The sequence below is a fragment of the Oncorhynchus keta genome, unplaced genomic scaffold, assembly GCF_023373465.1.
Source record: "Oncorhynchus keta strain PuntledgeMale-10-30-2019 unplaced genomic scaffold, Oket_V2 Un_scaffold_4116_pilon_pilon, whole genome shotgun sequence".
In the NCBI taxonomy this organism is placed as follows: Eukaryota; Metazoa; Chordata; class Actinopteri; order Salmoniformes; family Salmonidae; genus Oncorhynchus; species Oncorhynchus keta.
Window position 1 is genome coordinate 59,904 of NW_026290933.1, and position 18,421 is coordinate 78,324.

Below are 18,421 nucleotides of genomic sequence, written 5' to 3' on the forward strand. Positions count from 1 at the left end.
CCAGATCCAGACATACCAGATCCAGAGAACCTAGACATTATCATACCAGATCCAGACGGAGAGAACCTAGACATTATCATACCAGATCCAGACGGAGAGAACCTAGACATTATCGTACCAGATCCAGACGGAGAGAACCTAGACATTATCATACCAGATCCAGACGGAGAGAACCTAGACATTATCATACCAGATCCAGACGGAGAGAACCTAGACATTATCATACCAGATCCAGACGGAGAGAACCAGATCCAGACATTATCATACCAGATCCAGACAGAGAGAACCTAGACATTATCATACCAGATCCAGACAGAGAGAACCCTAGACATTATCGTACCAGATCCAGACGGAGAGAACCTAGACATTATCGTACCAGATCCAGACTGAGAGAACCTGGACATTATCGTACCAGATCCAGACGGAGAGAACCCTAGACATTATCGTACCAGATCCAGACTGAGAGAACCTGGACATTATCGTACCAGAACCAGACGGAGAGAACCTAGACATTATCGTACCAGATCCAGACAGAGAACCTAGACATTATCATACCAGATCCAGACAGAGAGAACCTAGACATTATCGTACCAGATCCAGACAGAGAACCTAGACATTATCATACCAGATCCAGACAGAGAGAACCTAGACATTATCATACCAGATCCAGACAGAGAGAACCTAGACATTATCGTACCAGATCCAGACAGAGAGAACCTAGACATTATCGTACCAGATCCAGACAGAGAGAACCTAGACATTATCATACCAGATCCAGACAGAGAGAACCCTAGACATTATCATACCAGATCCAGACAGAGAGAACCTAGACATTATCGTACCAGATCCAGACGGAGAGAACCTAGACATTATCAGAGAGAACCAGATCAGACGGAGAGAACCTAGACATTATCGTACCAGATCCAGACAGAGAACCTAGACATTATCATACCAGATCCAGACAGAGAGGACCTAGACATTATCGTACCAGATCCAGACAGAGAGAACCTAGACATTATCATACCAGATCCAGACAGAGAGAAATCAGACATTATCATACCAGATCCAGACAGAGAGAACCTAGACATTATCATACCAGATCCAGACAGAGAGAACCTAGACATTATCATACCAGATCCAGACAGAGAGAACCTAGACATTATCATACCAGATCCAGACGGAGAGAACCTAGACATTATACCAGATCCCAGCCATTATCGTACCAGATCCAGACAGACAGAAACTAGACATTATCATACCAGATCCAGACAAAGAACCTAGACATTATCATACCAGATCCAGACGGAGAGAACCTAGACATTATCGTACCAGATCCAGACAGAGAGAACCTAGACATTATCATACCAGATCCAGACGGAGAGAACCTAGACATTATCGTACCAGATCCAGACAGAGAGAGAACCTAGACATTATCACAGATCCAGACAGAGAGAACCTAGACATTATCGTACCAGATCCAGACGGAGAGAACCTAGACATTATCGTACCAGATCCAGACAGAGAACCTAGACATTATCATACCAGATCCAGACAGAGAACCTAGACATTATCGTACCAGATCCAGACAGAGAACCTAGACATTATCATACCAGATCCAGACAGAGAGAACCTAGACATTATCATACCAGATCCAGACAGAGAACCTAGACATTATCATACCAGATCCAGACAGAGAGAACCTAGACATTATCGTACCAGATCCAGACAGAGAGAACCTAGACATTATCATACCAGATCCAGACATTATCGTACCAGATCCAGACATTATCGTACCAGATCCAGACAGAGAGAACCTAGACATTATCGTACCAGATCCAGACAGAGAGAACCTAGACATTATCGTACCAGATCCAGACGGAGAGAACCTAGACATTATCGTACCAGATCCAGACAGAGAGAACCTAGACATTATCGTACCAGATCCAGACGGAGAGAACCTAGACATTATCATACCAGATCCAGAAGAGAGAACCTAGACATTATCATACCAGATCCAGACAGAGAGAACCTAGACATTATCATACCAGATCCAGACAGAGAGAAATCAGACATTATCATACCAGATCCAGACAGAGAGAACCTAGACATTATCATACCAGATCCCAGACAGAGAACCTAGACATTATCATACCAGATCCAGACGGAGAGAACCCTAGACATTATCATACCAGATCCAGACAGAGAACCTAGACATTATCGTACCAGATCCAGACAGAGAGAACCTAGACATTATCATACCAGATCCAGACGGAGAGAACCCAGACATTATCGTACCAGATCCAGACAGAGAGAACCTAGACATTATCATACCAGATCCAGACAGAGAGAACCTAGACATTATCGTACCAGATCCAGACAGAGAGAACCTAGACATTATCGTACCAGATCCAGACAGAGAGAACCTAGACATTATCATACCAGATCCAGACAGAGAACCTAGACATTATCGTACCAGATCCAGACAGAGAGAACCTAGACATTATCATACCAGATCCAGACGGAGAGAACCCTAGACATTATCATACCAGATCCAGACAGAGAGAACCTAGACATTATCATACCAGATCCAGACGGAGAGAACCTAGACATTATCATACCAGATCCAGACAGAGAACCTAGACATTATCATACCAGATCCAGACAGAGAGAGAACCTAGACATTATCGTACCAGATCCAGACAGAGAGAACCTAGACATTATCATACCAGATCCAGACGGAGAGAACCTAGACATTATCGTACCAGATCCAGACAGAGAACCTAGACATTATCATACCAGATCCAGACAGAGAGAACCTAGACATTATCATACCAGATCCAGACAGAGAGAACCTAGACATTATCGTACCAGATCCAGACGGAGAGAACCTAGACATTATCATACCAGATCCAGACAGAGAACCTCCAGACATTATCATACCAGATCCAGACAGAGAGAACCTAGACATTATCATACCAGATCCAGACAGAGAACCTAGACATTATCATACCAGATCCAGACAGAGAGAACCTAGACATTATCATACCAGATCCAGACAGAGAGAACCTAGACATTATCATACCAGATCCAGACAGAGAACCTAGACATTATCATACCAGATCCAGACAGAGAGAACCTAGACATTATCGTACCAGATCCAGACAGAGAACCTAGACATTATGGTACCAGATCCAGACAGAGAACCTAGACATTATCATACCAGATCCAGACAGAGAGAACCTAGACATTATCGTACCAGATCCAGACAGAGAGAACCTAGACATTATCATACCAGATCCAGACAGAGAGAAACTAGACATTATCATACCAGATCCAGACAGAGAACCTAGACATTATCATACCAGATCCAGACAGAGAGAAACTAGACATTATCATACCAGATCCAGACAGAGAGAAACTAGACATTATCATACCAGATCCAGACGGATCGTACCAGAACCTGGACATTATCGTACCAGATCCAGCCATTATCATTATCATCCAGATCCAGACGGAGAGAACCAGACATGATCATACCAGATCCAGACGGAGAACCAGACATTATCAGATACGGAGAGAATCCAGACATTATCATACCAGATCCAGACATTATCATACCAGATCCAGACAGAACCTAGACATTATCGTACCAGATCCAGACAGAGAGAACCTAGACATTATCGTACCAGATCCAGACAGAGAGAACCTAGACATTATCGTACCAGATCCAGACAGAGAGAACCTAGACATTATCGTACCAGATCCAGACAGAGAGAACCTAGACATTATCGTACCAGATCCAGACAGAGAGAACCTAGACATTATCGTACCAGATCCAGACAGAGAGAAACCTAGACATTATCGTACCAGATCCAGACAGAGAGAACCTAGACATTATCATACCAGATCCAGACAGAGAGAACCTAGACATTATCGTACCAGATCCAGACAGAGAGAACCTAGACATTATCATACCAGATCCAGACGGAGAGAACCTAGACATTATCATACCAGATCCAGACGGAGAGAACCTAGACATTATCATACCAGATCCAGACGGAGAGAACCTAGACATTATCATACCAGATCCAGACGGAGAGAACCTAGACATTATCATACCAGATCCAGACGGAGAGAACCTAGACATTATCATACCAGATCCAGACGGAGAGAACCTAGACATTATCATACCAGATCCAGACGGAGAGAACCTAGACATTATCATACCAGATCCCAGACATTATCATACCAGATCCAGACAGAGAGAACCTAGACATTATCATACCAGATCCAGACAGAGAGAACCTAGACATTATCATACCAGATCCAGACGGAGAGAACCTAGACATTATCGTACCAGATCCAGACAGAGAGAACCTAGACATTATCATACCAGATCCAGACAGAGAGAACCTAGACATTATCGTACCAGATCCAGACTGAGAGAACCTAGACATTATCGTACCAGATCCAGACAGAGAACCTAGACATTATCATACCAGATCCAGACGGAGAGAACCTAGACATTATCGTACCAGATCCAGACAGAGAACCTAGACATTATCATACCAGATCCAGACGGAGAGAACCTAGACATTATCGTACCAGATCCAGACAGAGAACCTAGACATTATCATACCAGATCCAGACAGAGAGAACCTAGACATTATCATACCAGATCCAGACAGAGAGAACCTAGACATTATCATACCAGATCCAGACAGAGAACCTAGACATTATCATACCAGATCCAGACAGAGAGAACCTAGACATTATCATACCAGATCCAGACAGAGAGAACCCTAGACATTATCGTACCAGATCCAGACGGAGAGAACCTAGACATTATCGTACCAGATCCAGACGGAGAGAACCTAGACATTATCGTACCAGATCCAGACGGAGAGAACCTAGACATTATCGTACCAGATCCAAACAGAGAACCTAGACATTATCATACCAGATCCAGACAGAGAGGACCTAGACATTATCGTACCAGATCTAGACAGAGAACCTAGACATTATCATACCAGATCCAGACAGAGAGAAATCAGACATTATCATACCAGATCCAGACAGAGAGAACCTAGACATTATCATACCAGATCCAGACAGAGAACCTAGACATTATCATACCAGATCCAGACAGAGAGAACCTAGACATTATCATACCAGATCCAGACGGAGAGAACCTAGACATTATCGTACCAGATCCAGCCATTATCGTACCAGATCCAGACAGACAGAAACTAGACATTATCATACCAGATCCAGAGAAAGAACCTAGACATTATCATACCAGATCCAGACGGAGAGAACCTAGACATTATCATACCAGATCCAGACAGAGAGAACCTAGACATTATCATACCAGATCCAGACGGAGAGAACCTAGACATTATCGTACCAGATCCAGACAGAGAGAACCTAGACATTATCATACCAGATCCAGACTGAGAGAACCTAGACATTATCGTACCAGATCCAGGCGGAGAGAACCTAGACATTATCGTACCAGATCCAGACAGAGAGAACCTAGACATTATCATACCAGATCCAGACGGAGAGAACCTAGACATTATCGTACCAGATCCAGACAGAGAGAACCTAGACATTATCGTACCAGATCCAGGCGGAGAGAACCTAGACATTATCGTACCAGATCCAGACAGAGAACCTAGACATTATCATACCAGATCCAGACAGAGAGAAACCTAGACATTATCGTACCAGATCCAGACAGAGAACCTAGACATTATCGTACCAGATCCAGACGGAGAGAACCTAGACATTATCGTACCAGATCCAGACAGAGAACCTAGACATTATCATACCAGATCCAGACAGAGAGAACCTAGACATTATCATACCAGATCCAGACAGAGAGAACCTAGACATTATCGTACCAGATCCAGACGGAGAGAACCTAGACATTATCGTACCAGATCCAGACAGAGAACCTAGACATTATCATACCAGATCCAGACAGAGAGAACCTAGACATTATCGTACCAGATCCAGACAGAGAACCTAGACATTATCATACCAGATCCAGACAGAGAGAACCTAGACATTATCATACCAGATCCAGACAGAGAGAACCTAGACATTATCATACCAGATCCAGACAGAGAACCTAGACATTATCATACCAGATCCAGACAGAGAGAACCTAGACATTATCGTACCAGATCCAGACAGAGAGAACCTAGACATTATGGTACCAGATCCAGACAGAGATAACCTAGACATTATCATACCAGATCCAGACAGAGAGAACCTAGACATTATCGTACCAGATCCAGACAGAGAGAACCTAGACATTATCATACCAGATCCAGACAGAGAGAAACTAGACATTATCGTACCAGATCCAGACAGAGAGAACCTAGACATTATCATACCAGATCCAGACAGAGAGAAATCAGACATTATCATACCAGATCCAGACAGGGAGAACCTAGACATTATCATACCAGATCCAGACAGAGAGAACCTAGACATTATCATACCAGATCCAGACAGAGAGAACCTAGACATTATCATACCAGATCCAGACGGAGAGAACCCTAGACATTATCGTACCAGATCCAGCCATTATCGTACCAGATCCAGGCAGAGAGAACCTAGACATTATCATACCAGATCCAGAGAAAGAACCTAGACATTATCATACCAGATCCAGACGGAGAGAACCTAGACATTATCGTACCAGATCCAGACAGAGAGAACCTAGACATTATCATACCAGATCCAGACGGAGAGAACCTAGACATTATCATACCAGATCCAGACAGAGAGAACCTAGACATTATCATACCAGATCCAGACAGAGAGAACCTAGACATCATCGTACCAGATCCAGACAGAGAGAACCTAGACATCATCGTACCAGATCCAGACAGAGAGAACCTAGAGATTATCGTACCAGATCCAGACGGAGAGAACCTAGACATTATCGTACCAGATCCAGACAGAGAGAACCTAGACATTATCATATCAGATCCAGACAGAGAGAACCTAGACATTATCGTACCAGATCCAGACAGAGAGAACCTAGACATTATCGTACCAGATCCAGCCATTGTCGTACCAGATCCAGACATTATCGTACCAGATCCAGACATTATCGTACCAGATCCAGACATTATCGTACCAGATCCAGACATTATCGTACCAGATCCAGACATTATCGTACCAGATCCAGACATTATCGTACCAGATCCAGACATTATCGTACCAGATCCAGACATTATCATACCAGATCCAGACATTATCATACCAGATCCAGACAGGAGAACCTAGACATTATCGTACCAGATCCAGACAGAGAGAACCTAGACATTATCATACCAGATCCAGACATTATCATACCAGATCCAGACATTATCATACCAGATCCAGACATTATCATGCCAGATCCAGACATTATCATACCAGATCCAGACAGAGAGAACCTAGATGTGTGTTGATGTGTGTGATCCCTGGTCCTTTAGTGGTTGGGGGGTTTGTAATGTATAACAAACAGTAACCCTCATCTCTTCCCCGGGGGTCAGGGGCTCATTTCTACTTTGTTGACTCTGTATTATCAGGAAACCTCATCGAACAACTGGACGCTAACCGGACCAGTCTAGTCTATGTCCCAAACGGCACCCTGCTCCCAAAGGACACTTGGTCAAAAGTAGTGCACAATATAGGGAATAGGGTGCCATTTGGGACACATCCTTAGCAGTCTTTTTAATATTGGGGATGAATACATATTCACCGATGTGGTTCAGTGACAGGTTTGCCTGCTTTTTGAATGGGTTTTAATGGAGACAGATATGATCTGATATTAAACAGATGGGGAACGTTATGGGAGATCACGATTCAACCATGGGGGTAACAACTGTGATGGAATACTAATGGAATAGGACACACACACACCAAGACCACTGCAAAAGTAATACTGTCTCTGTTAGATGACTGACTAATATAAAACAATTCCTCCTCTCTGTTAGACCACTGACTAATATAAAACAATTCCTCCTGTCTGTTAGACCACTGACTAATATAAAACAATTCCTCCTAATACTGTCTGTTAGACCACTGACTAATATAAAACAATACCTCCTGTCTGTTAGACCACTGACTAATATAAAACAATTCCTCCTAATACTGTCTGTTAGACCACTGACTAATATAAAACAATTCCTAATACCTAGACCACCTCAAATACTGTCTGTTAGACCACTGACTAATATAAAACAATACCTCCTAATACTGTCTGTTAGACCACTGACTAATATAAAACAATTCCTCCTGTCTGTTAGACCACTGACTAATATAAAACAATTCCTCCTGTCTGTTAGACCACTGACTAATATAAAACAATTCCTCCTAATACTGTCTGTTAGACCACTGACTAATATAAAACAATACCTCCTGTCTGTTAGACCCTGACTAATATAAAACTGTCTGTTAGACCACTGACTAATAGAAAACAATTACTGTCTGTTAGACCACTGACTAATATAAAACAATACCTCCCTGTCTGTTAGACCACTGACTAATATAAAACAATACCTCCTAATACTGTCTGTTAGACCACTGACTAATATAAAACAATTCCTCCTTACTGTCTGTTAGACCACTGACTAATATAAAACAATACCTCCTAATACTGTCTGTTAGACCACTGACTAATATAAAACAATTCCTCCTTACTGTCTGTTAGACCACTGACTAATATAAAACAATACCTCCTAATACTGTCTGTTAGACCACTGACTAATATAAAACAATTCCTCCTAATACTGTCTGTTAGACCACTGACTAATATAAAACAATACCTCCTGTCTGTTAGACCACTGACTAATATAAAACAATTCCTCCTAATACTGTCTGTTAGACCACTGACTAATATAAAACAATTCCTCCTAATACTGTCTGTTAGACCACTGACTAATATAAAACAATTCCTCCTGTCTGTTAGACCACTGACTAATATAAAACAATACCTCCTAATACTGTCTGTTAGACCACTGACTAATATAAAACAATTCCTCCTGTCTGTTAGACCACTGACTAATATAAAACAATTCCTCCTGTCTGTTAGACCACTGACTAATATAAAACAATTCCTCCTAATACTGTCTGTTAGACCACTGACTAATATAAAACAATTCCTCCTAATACTGTCTGTTAGACCACTGACTAATATAAAACAATTCCTCCTAATACTGTCTGTTAGACCACTGACTAATATAAAACAATTCCTCCTAATACTGTCTGTTAGACCACTGACTAATATAAAACAATTCCTCCTGTCTGTTAGACCACTGACTAATATAAAACAATTCCTCCTAATACTGTCTGTTAGACCACTGACTAATATAAAACAATTCCTCCTAATACTGTCTGTTAGACCACTGACTAATATAAAACAATTCCTCCTAATACTGTCTGTTAGACCACTGACTAATATAAAACAATTCCTCCTAATACTGTCCCTAAGATCGCTGGAAAAGCATGTGTCGTAACTTAAAGCTGCAATGAGTGACTTTATGGGCGACCCAAACATATTGACAAAGATGTGTATGTAATAGATCTGTCGTTCTCATTGAAAACAAGTCTAAGAAGCGGGTAGATCTGCTCTATTTCTGCTCTATTTGTAACAGCTGAAAATACAATATTTTTGTTATGAGTAATATATTTAATTCACAGCGATTTAGATGGTACAATGATTCTCTACACTGAAGACCTAGCAGAGTCAAGCTGGTAGAAAGGTCAGCAGTGATGACAGTAGAATAATAGAGTAGGCGCCCTGTAACGCCCTATCAAGCCCTGTAACGCCCTGTAACGCCCTATAAAGCCCTATAAAGCCCTATAAAGCCCTGGGGAAACACATTATCTGTAACATTCCTTCTTTAAAAACAGAGAAGAACATCATGTATCCAACAAGTCAATCCTGATGCATTTCTGATGCCTGGAAAGTAACCAACCGGTCTCAATGAGTTTCAGTGAGACAAAGCACAGTCTTCAATTCTAACATAGTAACCTGTACATAATAAAAGTCATGATCTAATTTAAAACGTCTGGTTGTTTAAAAACACAGGACTGGTTGGTACCTTTCCTGTAGGATCATCTTGTTCTCCTTCTTCCACAGGTCTTTAAAGTCGGAGGAGAAGTCGTGCCACACGGAGAAGAAGGTGTGGGGGGAAACCTCCTTCTCTCCCATCTTAGCCTTCACCTGGTAGAACACCGTCAACTCCAGGAACCTACAACAACAACAACAACAACAACAACAACAACAACAACAACAACAGTGTTATGGAACAACCAATGGAGACGGAGGAAACATAAAGATAGAATGTGTTTTACAACTGTAGGAATAAATACTTTACACTGTTTCATATGAGGTATTCATTAAATAGTGTTTCCCAAAATATAGAGCTTTACTAGCTAAAAACTCTACTTTATTCCAAACTGTCAAAATAAAGAGCTTTACTAGCTAAAAACTCTACTTCATTCCAAACTGTCAAATATAAAAAAGAGCTTTACTAGCTAAACACTCTACTTTTCATTCCAAACTGTCAAAATAATAGAGCTTTACTAGCTAAACACTCTACTTTATTCCAAACTGTCAAAATAAAGAGCTTTACTAGCTAAAAACTCTACTTTATTCCAAACTGTCAAAATATAGAGCTTTACTAGCTAAAAACTCTACTTTATTCCAAACTGTCAAAATAAAGAGCTTTACTAGCTAAAAACTCTACTTTATTCCAAACTGTCAAAATATAGAGCTTTACTAGCTAAAAACTCTACTTTATTCCAAACTGTCAAAATAAAGAGCTTTACTAGCTAAAAACTCTACTTTATTCCAAACTGTCAAAATAAAGAGCTTTACTAGCTAAAAACTCTACTTTATTCCAAACTGTCAAAATAAAGAGCTTTACTAGCTAAAAACTCTACTTTATTCCAAACTGTCAAAATATAGAGCTTTACTAGCTAAAAACTCTACTTTATTCCAAACTGTCAAAATAAAGAGCTTTTTTTACTAGCTAAAAACTCTACTTTATTCCAAACTGTCAAACTATGCTGCTATATTGTATGACAACACTGTTTGCTTAAACTCAGAAGAAAACACACACACACACACACAGAAAAAAACTTCTACCCAGTGGGCATAGACATCAACTCAACGTCTATTCCACGTTGGTTCCACGTCATGTCAATGATTCAACAACGTTGATTCAACCATTGCCCAGTGGGTATAGAACTCGTACATGTATCTGAAAGTGGTAGGTACAGATGACTGCATTGAAACGGTTCCTTACAACTTGTGAGTGTCACCGAGCTGCGTCTCCTGGACCTCCAGGTCAGATTTAGCTGCAAGACAGAAAACATGAAAGACAACAGTGGTTATTGTAAGTAGGATCGCTCGTTTCTCAGTAGTTGACAGGTCTCAGAACAGCCTAGTCTCTCAGTCAGGATAGTAGTTGACAGGTCTCAGAACAGCCTAGTCTCTCAGTCAGGGTAGTAGTTGACAGGTCTCAGAACAGCCTCATCTCTCAGTCAGGATAGTAGTTGACAGGTCTCAGAACAGCCTAGTCTCTCAGTCAGGGTAGTAGTTGACAGGTCTCAGAACAGCCTAGTCTCTCAGTCAGGTAGTAGTTGACAGGTCTCAGAACAGCCTAGTCTCTCAGTCAGGGTAGTAGTTGACAGGTCTCAGAACAGCCTCATCTCTCAGTCAGGATAGTAGTTGACAGGTCTCAGAACAGCCTAGTCTCTCAGTCAGGATAGTAGTTGGTTAGTAGACAGGTCTCAGAACAGCCTAGTCTCTCAGTCAGAGGATAGTCTCAGAACAGTAGTCTCTCAGTCAGGTAGTAGGTCTCAGAACAGCCTAAATCTCTGAGTCAGGGTCAGGGTAGTAGTTGACAGGTCTCAGAACAGCCTAGTCTCTCAATGAGGGTAGTAGTTGGTTAGTAGTTGACAGGTCTCAGAACAGCCTCAAAATCTCTGAGTCAGGGTACTAGTTGGTTAGTAGTTGACAGGTCTCAGAACAGGTCAATGAGGGTAGTAGTTGGTTAGTAGCTTTACAGTCTCAGAACAGCCTAGTCTCAGGGTCAGTAGTTGGTTAGTAGTTGACAGGTCTCAGAACAGCCTAGTCTCTCAGTCAGGGTAGTAGTTGACAGGTCTCAGAACAGCCTATCTCTCAGTCAGGTAGTAGTAGGTTGAACAGGTCTCAGTCATGACAGGTCTCAGAACAGCCTAGTCTCTCAGTCAGGGTAGTAGTTGACAGGTCTCAGAACAGCCTAGTCTCTCAGTCAGGGTAGTTAGTTGACAGGTCTCAGAAAGCCTCGTCTCAGTCAGGTACTATTCAACCATTGCCCAGTAGTCTCTCAGGGTAGTAGTTGGTTAGTAGTTGACAGGTCAGAACAGCCTCGTCTCTCAGTCAGGGTAGTAGTTGGTAGTAGTTGACAGGTCTCAGAACAGCCTATCTCTCAGTCAGGATAGTAGTTGACAGGTCTCAGAACAGCCTAGTCTCTCAGTCAGGGTAGTAGTTGGTTAGTAGTTGACAGGTCTCAGAACAGCCTAGTCTCTCAGTCTCAGTAGTTGACAGGTCTCAGAACAGCCTAGTCTCTCAGTCATCTCTGACAGGTCTCAGAACAGCCAGTCTCAGTCAGGTCAGGGTAGTAGTTGACAGGTCTCAGAACAGCCTAGTCTCTCAGTCAGGGTAGTAGTTGACAGGTCTCAGAACAGCCTAGTCTCTCAGTCAGGGGGTAGTAGTTGACAGGTCTCAGAACAGCCTAGTCTCTCAGTCAGGTTAGTAGTTGACAGTTCTCAGAACAGCCTCGTCTCTCAATGAGGGTAGTAGTTGGTTAGTAGTTGACAGGTCTCAGAACAGCCTCGTCTCTCAATGAGGGTAGTAGTTGACAGAATGCCAAGAGTGTGCAAAGTTGTCAAGGCAAAGGGTGGCAACTTTAAAGAATTTAAAATATATTTTGATTTGTTTAACACTTTTTTTGGTTACTACATGATTCCATATGTGTTATTTCATAGTTATTCAGTATTATTCTACAATTAAGAAAATCATAAAAATAAACTAAAATCTTTGAATGACTTGGTCTGTCCAAACTTTTGACTGGTACTGTACAGTGAACAATAAGATCTGTGGTCCTTCACTACACAATCCTATTGGTCTACAGGTGGAACCTATTGACATAGTGAACAATAAGATCTCTGTGGTCCCTCACTAAACCATCCTATCGGCAGGGAGACAACCTTTACCTCCCAGTCAGGAGACACCTTTACCTCCCAGTCAGGAGACCTACCTCCCAGTCAGGGAGACAACCTTACCTCCCAGTCAGACAACCTTTACCTCCCAGTCAGGGAGACAACCTTTACCTCCCAGTCAGGGAGACAACCTTTACCTCCCAGTCAGGGAGACAACCTTTACCTCCCAGTCCTGCACCAAGACAAAGCAACCATTTAGATTCCCATTTCAATGTAAAGTATGTGGGTGCTGCCTACGACCCACTTGGAATTTCCAGTTAGCCATGGCACCGGTGGCTCTGGTAGTGGGCGATCTGGGGAAGTAGGGTCTCCGTTAGGGGCATTAGGGGTTGCAGTGGTGTCTTCCTGGGGTATCAGGGGTTAGTGCCAGGGGTGCTCTCTGACAAATTGATCCCAGTTGTGGGTAAAAAGAGAGATTCCACCGTGAAGCTGAATGGAGAGTGACACAGCAGCCTGCAGCAGTGAGTTTCTCGGCGTGAGAGGTGGAAGGGGGGGCAGAAACGTTGACATCTCCAGGCAGACAAGCTCAGGGGTTAATGCCCGACACCCCAGACCCTGAGGTCCTCACGGGTCACAGGCAAAGATGAATGGCCATGGAAGGTTACCGAAATCTCTCATGGTAGACGGAACGCCAATGGTCACGAGGCATTATCCACCACGATAAAGGGAAACGCCATCCAAAAACTCTTTGGGAATTTGTTTCATTCGTCCATTGTTGACATCGTCCCAAAATGTTTTGCTCGTCTACACTCATGTGAAGGAATGTAACTTCCAGAATACAGAAACCATGGATTCATATGATTCAAGACGCAGCATCAAATTATGCAACCAAATGCATCATACGGGGATGATTTCTGTATTTTTAAAGTTAAATATGTTGAAAACTTTGTTGCTGACAAGCAAAACATTTTGGGACGATGTCAACAATGGACTAATGAATCAAATACCAAAATATTGTTTTCGGGGTGGAGCTTTCCCTTTAATAAGTGGGTTCTTACTGGTCCGGGCTAATCACATCCAGATAAACCCAAACCACGACAGCTCTGAGCCCGGACCACGACAGCTCTGAGCCCGGACCACGACAGCTCTGAGCCCGGACCACGACAGCTCTGAGCCCGGACCACGACAGCTCTGAGCCCAGACCACGACAGCTCTGAGCCCAGACCACGACAGCTCTGAGCCCAGACCACGACAGCTCTGAGCCCAGACCACGACAGCTCTGAGCCCAGACCACGACAGCTCTGAGCCCAGACCACGACAGCTCTGAGCCCAGACCACGACAGCTCTGAGCCCAGAGCTCTGAGCCCAGACAGCTCTGAGCCCAGACCACGACAGCTCTGAGCCCAGACCACGACAGCTCTGAGCCCAGACCACGACAGCTCTGAGCCCAGACCACGACAGCTCTGAGCCCAGACCACGACAGCTCTGAGCCCAGACCACGACAGCTCTGAGCCCAGACCACGACAGCTCTGAGCCCAGACCAACAGCTCTGAGCCCAGACCACTTTGATTTAGCTCAATGAGCCCAGGTGACCACGACAGCTCTGAGCCCAGACCAATGGCTGACAGCTCTGAGCCCAGACAGCACGACAGCTCTGAGCCCAGACCACGACAGCTCTGAGCCCAGACTCAGTGAAAGCTCTGAGCCCACCATGACAGCTCTGAGTGACCAGAGCCTGAGCCCGGACCACAGTGACAGCTCTGAGCCCGGACCATGACAGCTCTGAGCCCGGACCACGAAGCTCTGAAGCTGCCAGTGACAATCAAGCAGGATACCAGAGTCACTTTGATTTATAATGCAGCTCTCAATAGGTGAAATTGGCTGCTGCTCAATGAAATGGCTCTGCTCAGTGAAATGGCTGCTCAGTGAAAGGCTGGAAATGGCTCAATGAAATGGCTGCTCAGTGAAATGGCTGCTCAGTGTGAAATGGCTGCTCAGTGAAATGGCTGCTCAGTGAATGGCTGCTCAGTGACATATAATTTCCTTTAGAAAACAGGGGGGTAATGAATGTGAGGAATTTGGAATTAGTACATTTCAGGGAAGATCATCAAGAAGTCAATAATGTGAAGTCCACTGGGTGAGATTAAACAACCAGTTGAGATCAATCTCTCCACTGAACCATAAAAACAACAATAGAAATCCAATGTTTCTCCAACATAATCTGCAGTTTGTCCAAGTGACCTCACAGCAGCAGACCACTCGTAGCTCGCCAGCCCCGGTACCTCCACATCCGACTTCCTCATCAGCGGGATCGTTCTGAGGGGGGGGGACTATTTATGTCTGTAGCAAACCCGTTTGTGGGGGAAACTAATTTCTGATGGGCTGGGCCTAGCTCCCCTGTGGGTGGACCTGGCTGCCAAGTGGGTGGGCCTAGCTCCCCTGTGGGTGGACCTGGCTGCCAAGTGGGTGGGCCTAGCTCCCCTGTGGGTGGACCTGGCTGCCAAGTGGGTGGGCCTAGCTCCCCTGTGGGTGGACCTGGCTGCCAAGTGGGTGGGCCTAGCTCCCCTGTGGGTGGACCTGGCTGCCAAGTGGGTGGGCCTAGCTCCCCTGTGGGTGGACCTGGCTGCCAAGTGGGTGGGCCTAGCTCCCCTGTGGGTGGACCTGGCTGCCAAGTGGGTGGGCCTAGCTCCCCTGTGGCTGGGCCTAGCTCCCCTGTGGGTGGACCTGGCTGCCAAGTGGGTGGGCCTGGCTGCCAAGTGGGTGGGCCTGGCTGCCCTGTGGGTGGGCCTGGCTGCCCTGTGGCTGGGCCTAGCTCCCCTGTGGGTGGACCTGGCTGCCAAGTGGGTGGGCCTAGCTCCCCTGTGGGTGGACCTGGCTGCCAAGTGGGTGGGCCTAGCTCCCCTGTAGGTGGACCTGGCTGCCAAGTGGGTGGGCCTAGCTCCCCTGTGGCTGGGCCTAGCTCCCCTGTGGCTGGGCCTAGCTCCCCTGTGGCTGGGCCTAGCTGGCCCTGTGGCTGGGCCTAGCTCCCCTGTGGGCTGGGCCTAGCTCCCCTGTGGCTGGGCCTAGCTCCCCTGTGGGTGGACCTGGCTGCCAAGTGGGTGGGCCTAGCTCCCCTGTGGGTGGACCTGGCTGCCAAGTGGGTGGGCCTAGCTCCCCTGTGGCTGGGCCTAGCTCCCCTGTGGGTGGACCTGGCTGCCAAGTGGGTGGGCCTGGCTGCCAAGTGGGTGGGCCTAGCTCCCCTGTGCCCTCCCAGGCCCACCCCATGGCTGCACCCCTGCCCAGTCATGTGAATTCCATAAATTAATTTACAGTTCATATAATCAGTAAATGTAACTCAGTAAAATCATTACACAATGAAACTCTCTCTCCCTCAGTGGACCAATAACTTGGCATCATTGAAACATCGGTGTTCATTTTGTCAACAATAACAATGTATTAGTCAAACAATTTTAACGAGATGCCATGAAAACAATGGAAATTAAAATGGGGACGTGACACGTCTAATGGACATTCAAGTTGGCATGAAGCTCCTCGTCGTCGGGTTTGTCCAGTCACAAGGATGCATGCTTCTGAAGAATATTTAATATGATCCTATCATTGGCAGAACACACTGCTTGGCATCAGGTTGAGGTGACACTGCGTGGCATCAGGTTGAGGTGACACTGCGTGGCATCAGGTTGAGGTGACACTGCTTGGCATCAGGTTGAGGTGACACTGCTTGGCATCAGGTTGAGGTGACACTGCTTGGCATCAGGTTGAGGTGACACTGCTTGGCATCAGGTTGAGGTGACACTGCTTGGCATCAGGTTGAGGTGACACTGCTTGGCATCAGGTTGAGGTGACACTGCTTGGCATCAGGTTGAGGTGACACTGCTTGGCATCAGGTTGAGGTGACACTGCTTGGCATCAGGTTGAGGTGACACTGCTTGGCATCAGGTTGTGGTGACACTGCTTGGCATCAGGTTGAGGTGACACTGCTTGGCATCAGGTTGAGGTGACACTGCTTGGCATCAGGTTGAGGTGACACTGCTTGGCATCAGGTTGAGGTGACACTGCTTGGCATCAGGTTGAGGTGACACTGCTTGGTATCAGGTTGAGGTGACACTGCTTGGCATCAGGTTGAGGTGACGTCCACACTGCTTGGCATCAGGTTGAGGTGACGTCCACACTGCTTGGCATCAGGTTGAGGTGACGTCCACACTGCTTGGCATCAGGTTGAGGTGACGTCCACACTGCTTGGCATCAGGTTGAGGTGACGTCCACACTGCTTGGCATCAGGTTGAGGTGACGTCCACACTGCTTGGCATCAGGTTGAGGTGACGTCCACACTGCTTGGCATCAGGTTGAGGTGTCCACACTGCTTGGCATCAGGTTGAGGTGTGCGTCCACACTGCTTGGCATCAGGTTGAGGTGACGTCCACACTGCTTGGCATCAGGTTGAGGTGTGCGTCCACACTGCTTGGCATCAGGTTGAGGTGACGTCCACACTGCTTGGCATCAGGTTGAGGTGTGTGTGTGTATACACATGTTTCCTACATTACCAGAATGTTCTGACAAGGTTGGATAACAAAACTCAAGGCTTTTTTTGTTTCCTGAATATGTTAAAATTATATTTTAGGCTTTAGGGTTCGGGTTACGTTTAGGGTTCGGGTTACGTTTAGGGTTCGGGTTACGTTTAGGGTTCGGGTTACGTTTAGGGTTCGGGGGAAAATAGGACTGTGTGTGTGTCCATAGTAGTGTTCTCTCCTACCTTGGCTGAGGAATTCCTCCATCTTGTCCTTGAAGGGCTGTAGGTGATCTTCAGACGACACTTTACACACCTTCTCCACCTCTGTGTTGCACGCTGGAATGAAGAGGACAAACTGTTTACAAAACGGTCACAGAAAGGCAATACAATGGCTGATTTCAAGAGAAAAATCACCATTTAAGATATGTAAATATTTAACCTTTAACTAGGCAAGTCAGTTAAGAACAAATTCTTATTTACAATGACGGCCTACCGGGGAACAGTGGGTTAACTGCCTTGTTCAGGAGCAGAACGACAGATTTGCACCTTCAAACCAGCAACCATTCGGTTACCCAACGCTCTAACCACTAGGCTACATACAATGTCGACCATAACAGATTAGTGCCCGACCAGTGGTCATCTTCAGTGTAGTTAAACCATGTTACTATGACCTAGCTATAGTTTCACATGAACCCA

The 18,421-nt window shown here is 45.0% G+C and overlaps 1 protein-coding gene and 2 long non-coding RNA genes across 8 annotated transcripts in view; 2 read left to right on the top strand and 1 right to left on the bottom strand.

Annotated features, from left to right (window-relative positions):
• LOC118381381 (formin-2-like) overlaps positions 1 to 18,421 on the bottom strand; it is a 175,471-nt gene that overhangs the window by 27,744 nt on the left and 129,306 nt on the right. Inside the window, 3 exon segments of the mRNA XM_052516207.1 lie at positions 10,110 to 10,259; positions 11,319 to 11,370; positions 17,969 to 18,061. Of these exon segments, the coding sequence (XP_052372167.1) occupies positions 10,110 to 10,259; positions 11,319 to 11,370; positions 17,969 to 18,061 (295 nt within the window).
• On the top strand, positions 11,432 to 12,764 carry LOC127928810 (uncharacterized). 2 transcript variants are annotated; one of them, XR_008132265.1, is made up of 3 exons: positions 11,432 to 11,517; positions 11,649 to 11,774; positions 12,669 to 12,764. It is a non-coding gene; the product is annotated as an uncharacterized LOC127928810 (long non-coding RNA). The 2 variants fall into 2 exon arrangements; XR_008132264.1 differs by having other exon boundaries at positions 11,444 to 11,605.
• LOC127928808 (uncharacterized) lies at positions 16,279 to 17,954 on the top strand. Of its 5 annotated transcripts, none has more exons than XR_008132259.1 (4): positions 16,279 to 17,128; positions 17,181 to 17,560; positions 17,623 to 17,666; positions 17,726 to 17,954. It is a non-coding gene; the product is annotated as an uncharacterized LOC127928808 (long non-coding RNA). The 5 variants fall into 5 exon arrangements; XR_008132258.1 differs by lacking the exon at positions 17,623 to 17,666 and having other exon boundaries at positions 16,279 to 16,842; positions 16,895 to 17,128; positions 17,688 to 17,954; XR_008132260.1 differs by lacking the exon at positions 17,623 to 17,666 and having other exon boundaries at positions 16,279 to 17,160; positions 17,265 to 17,560; positions 17,688 to 17,954.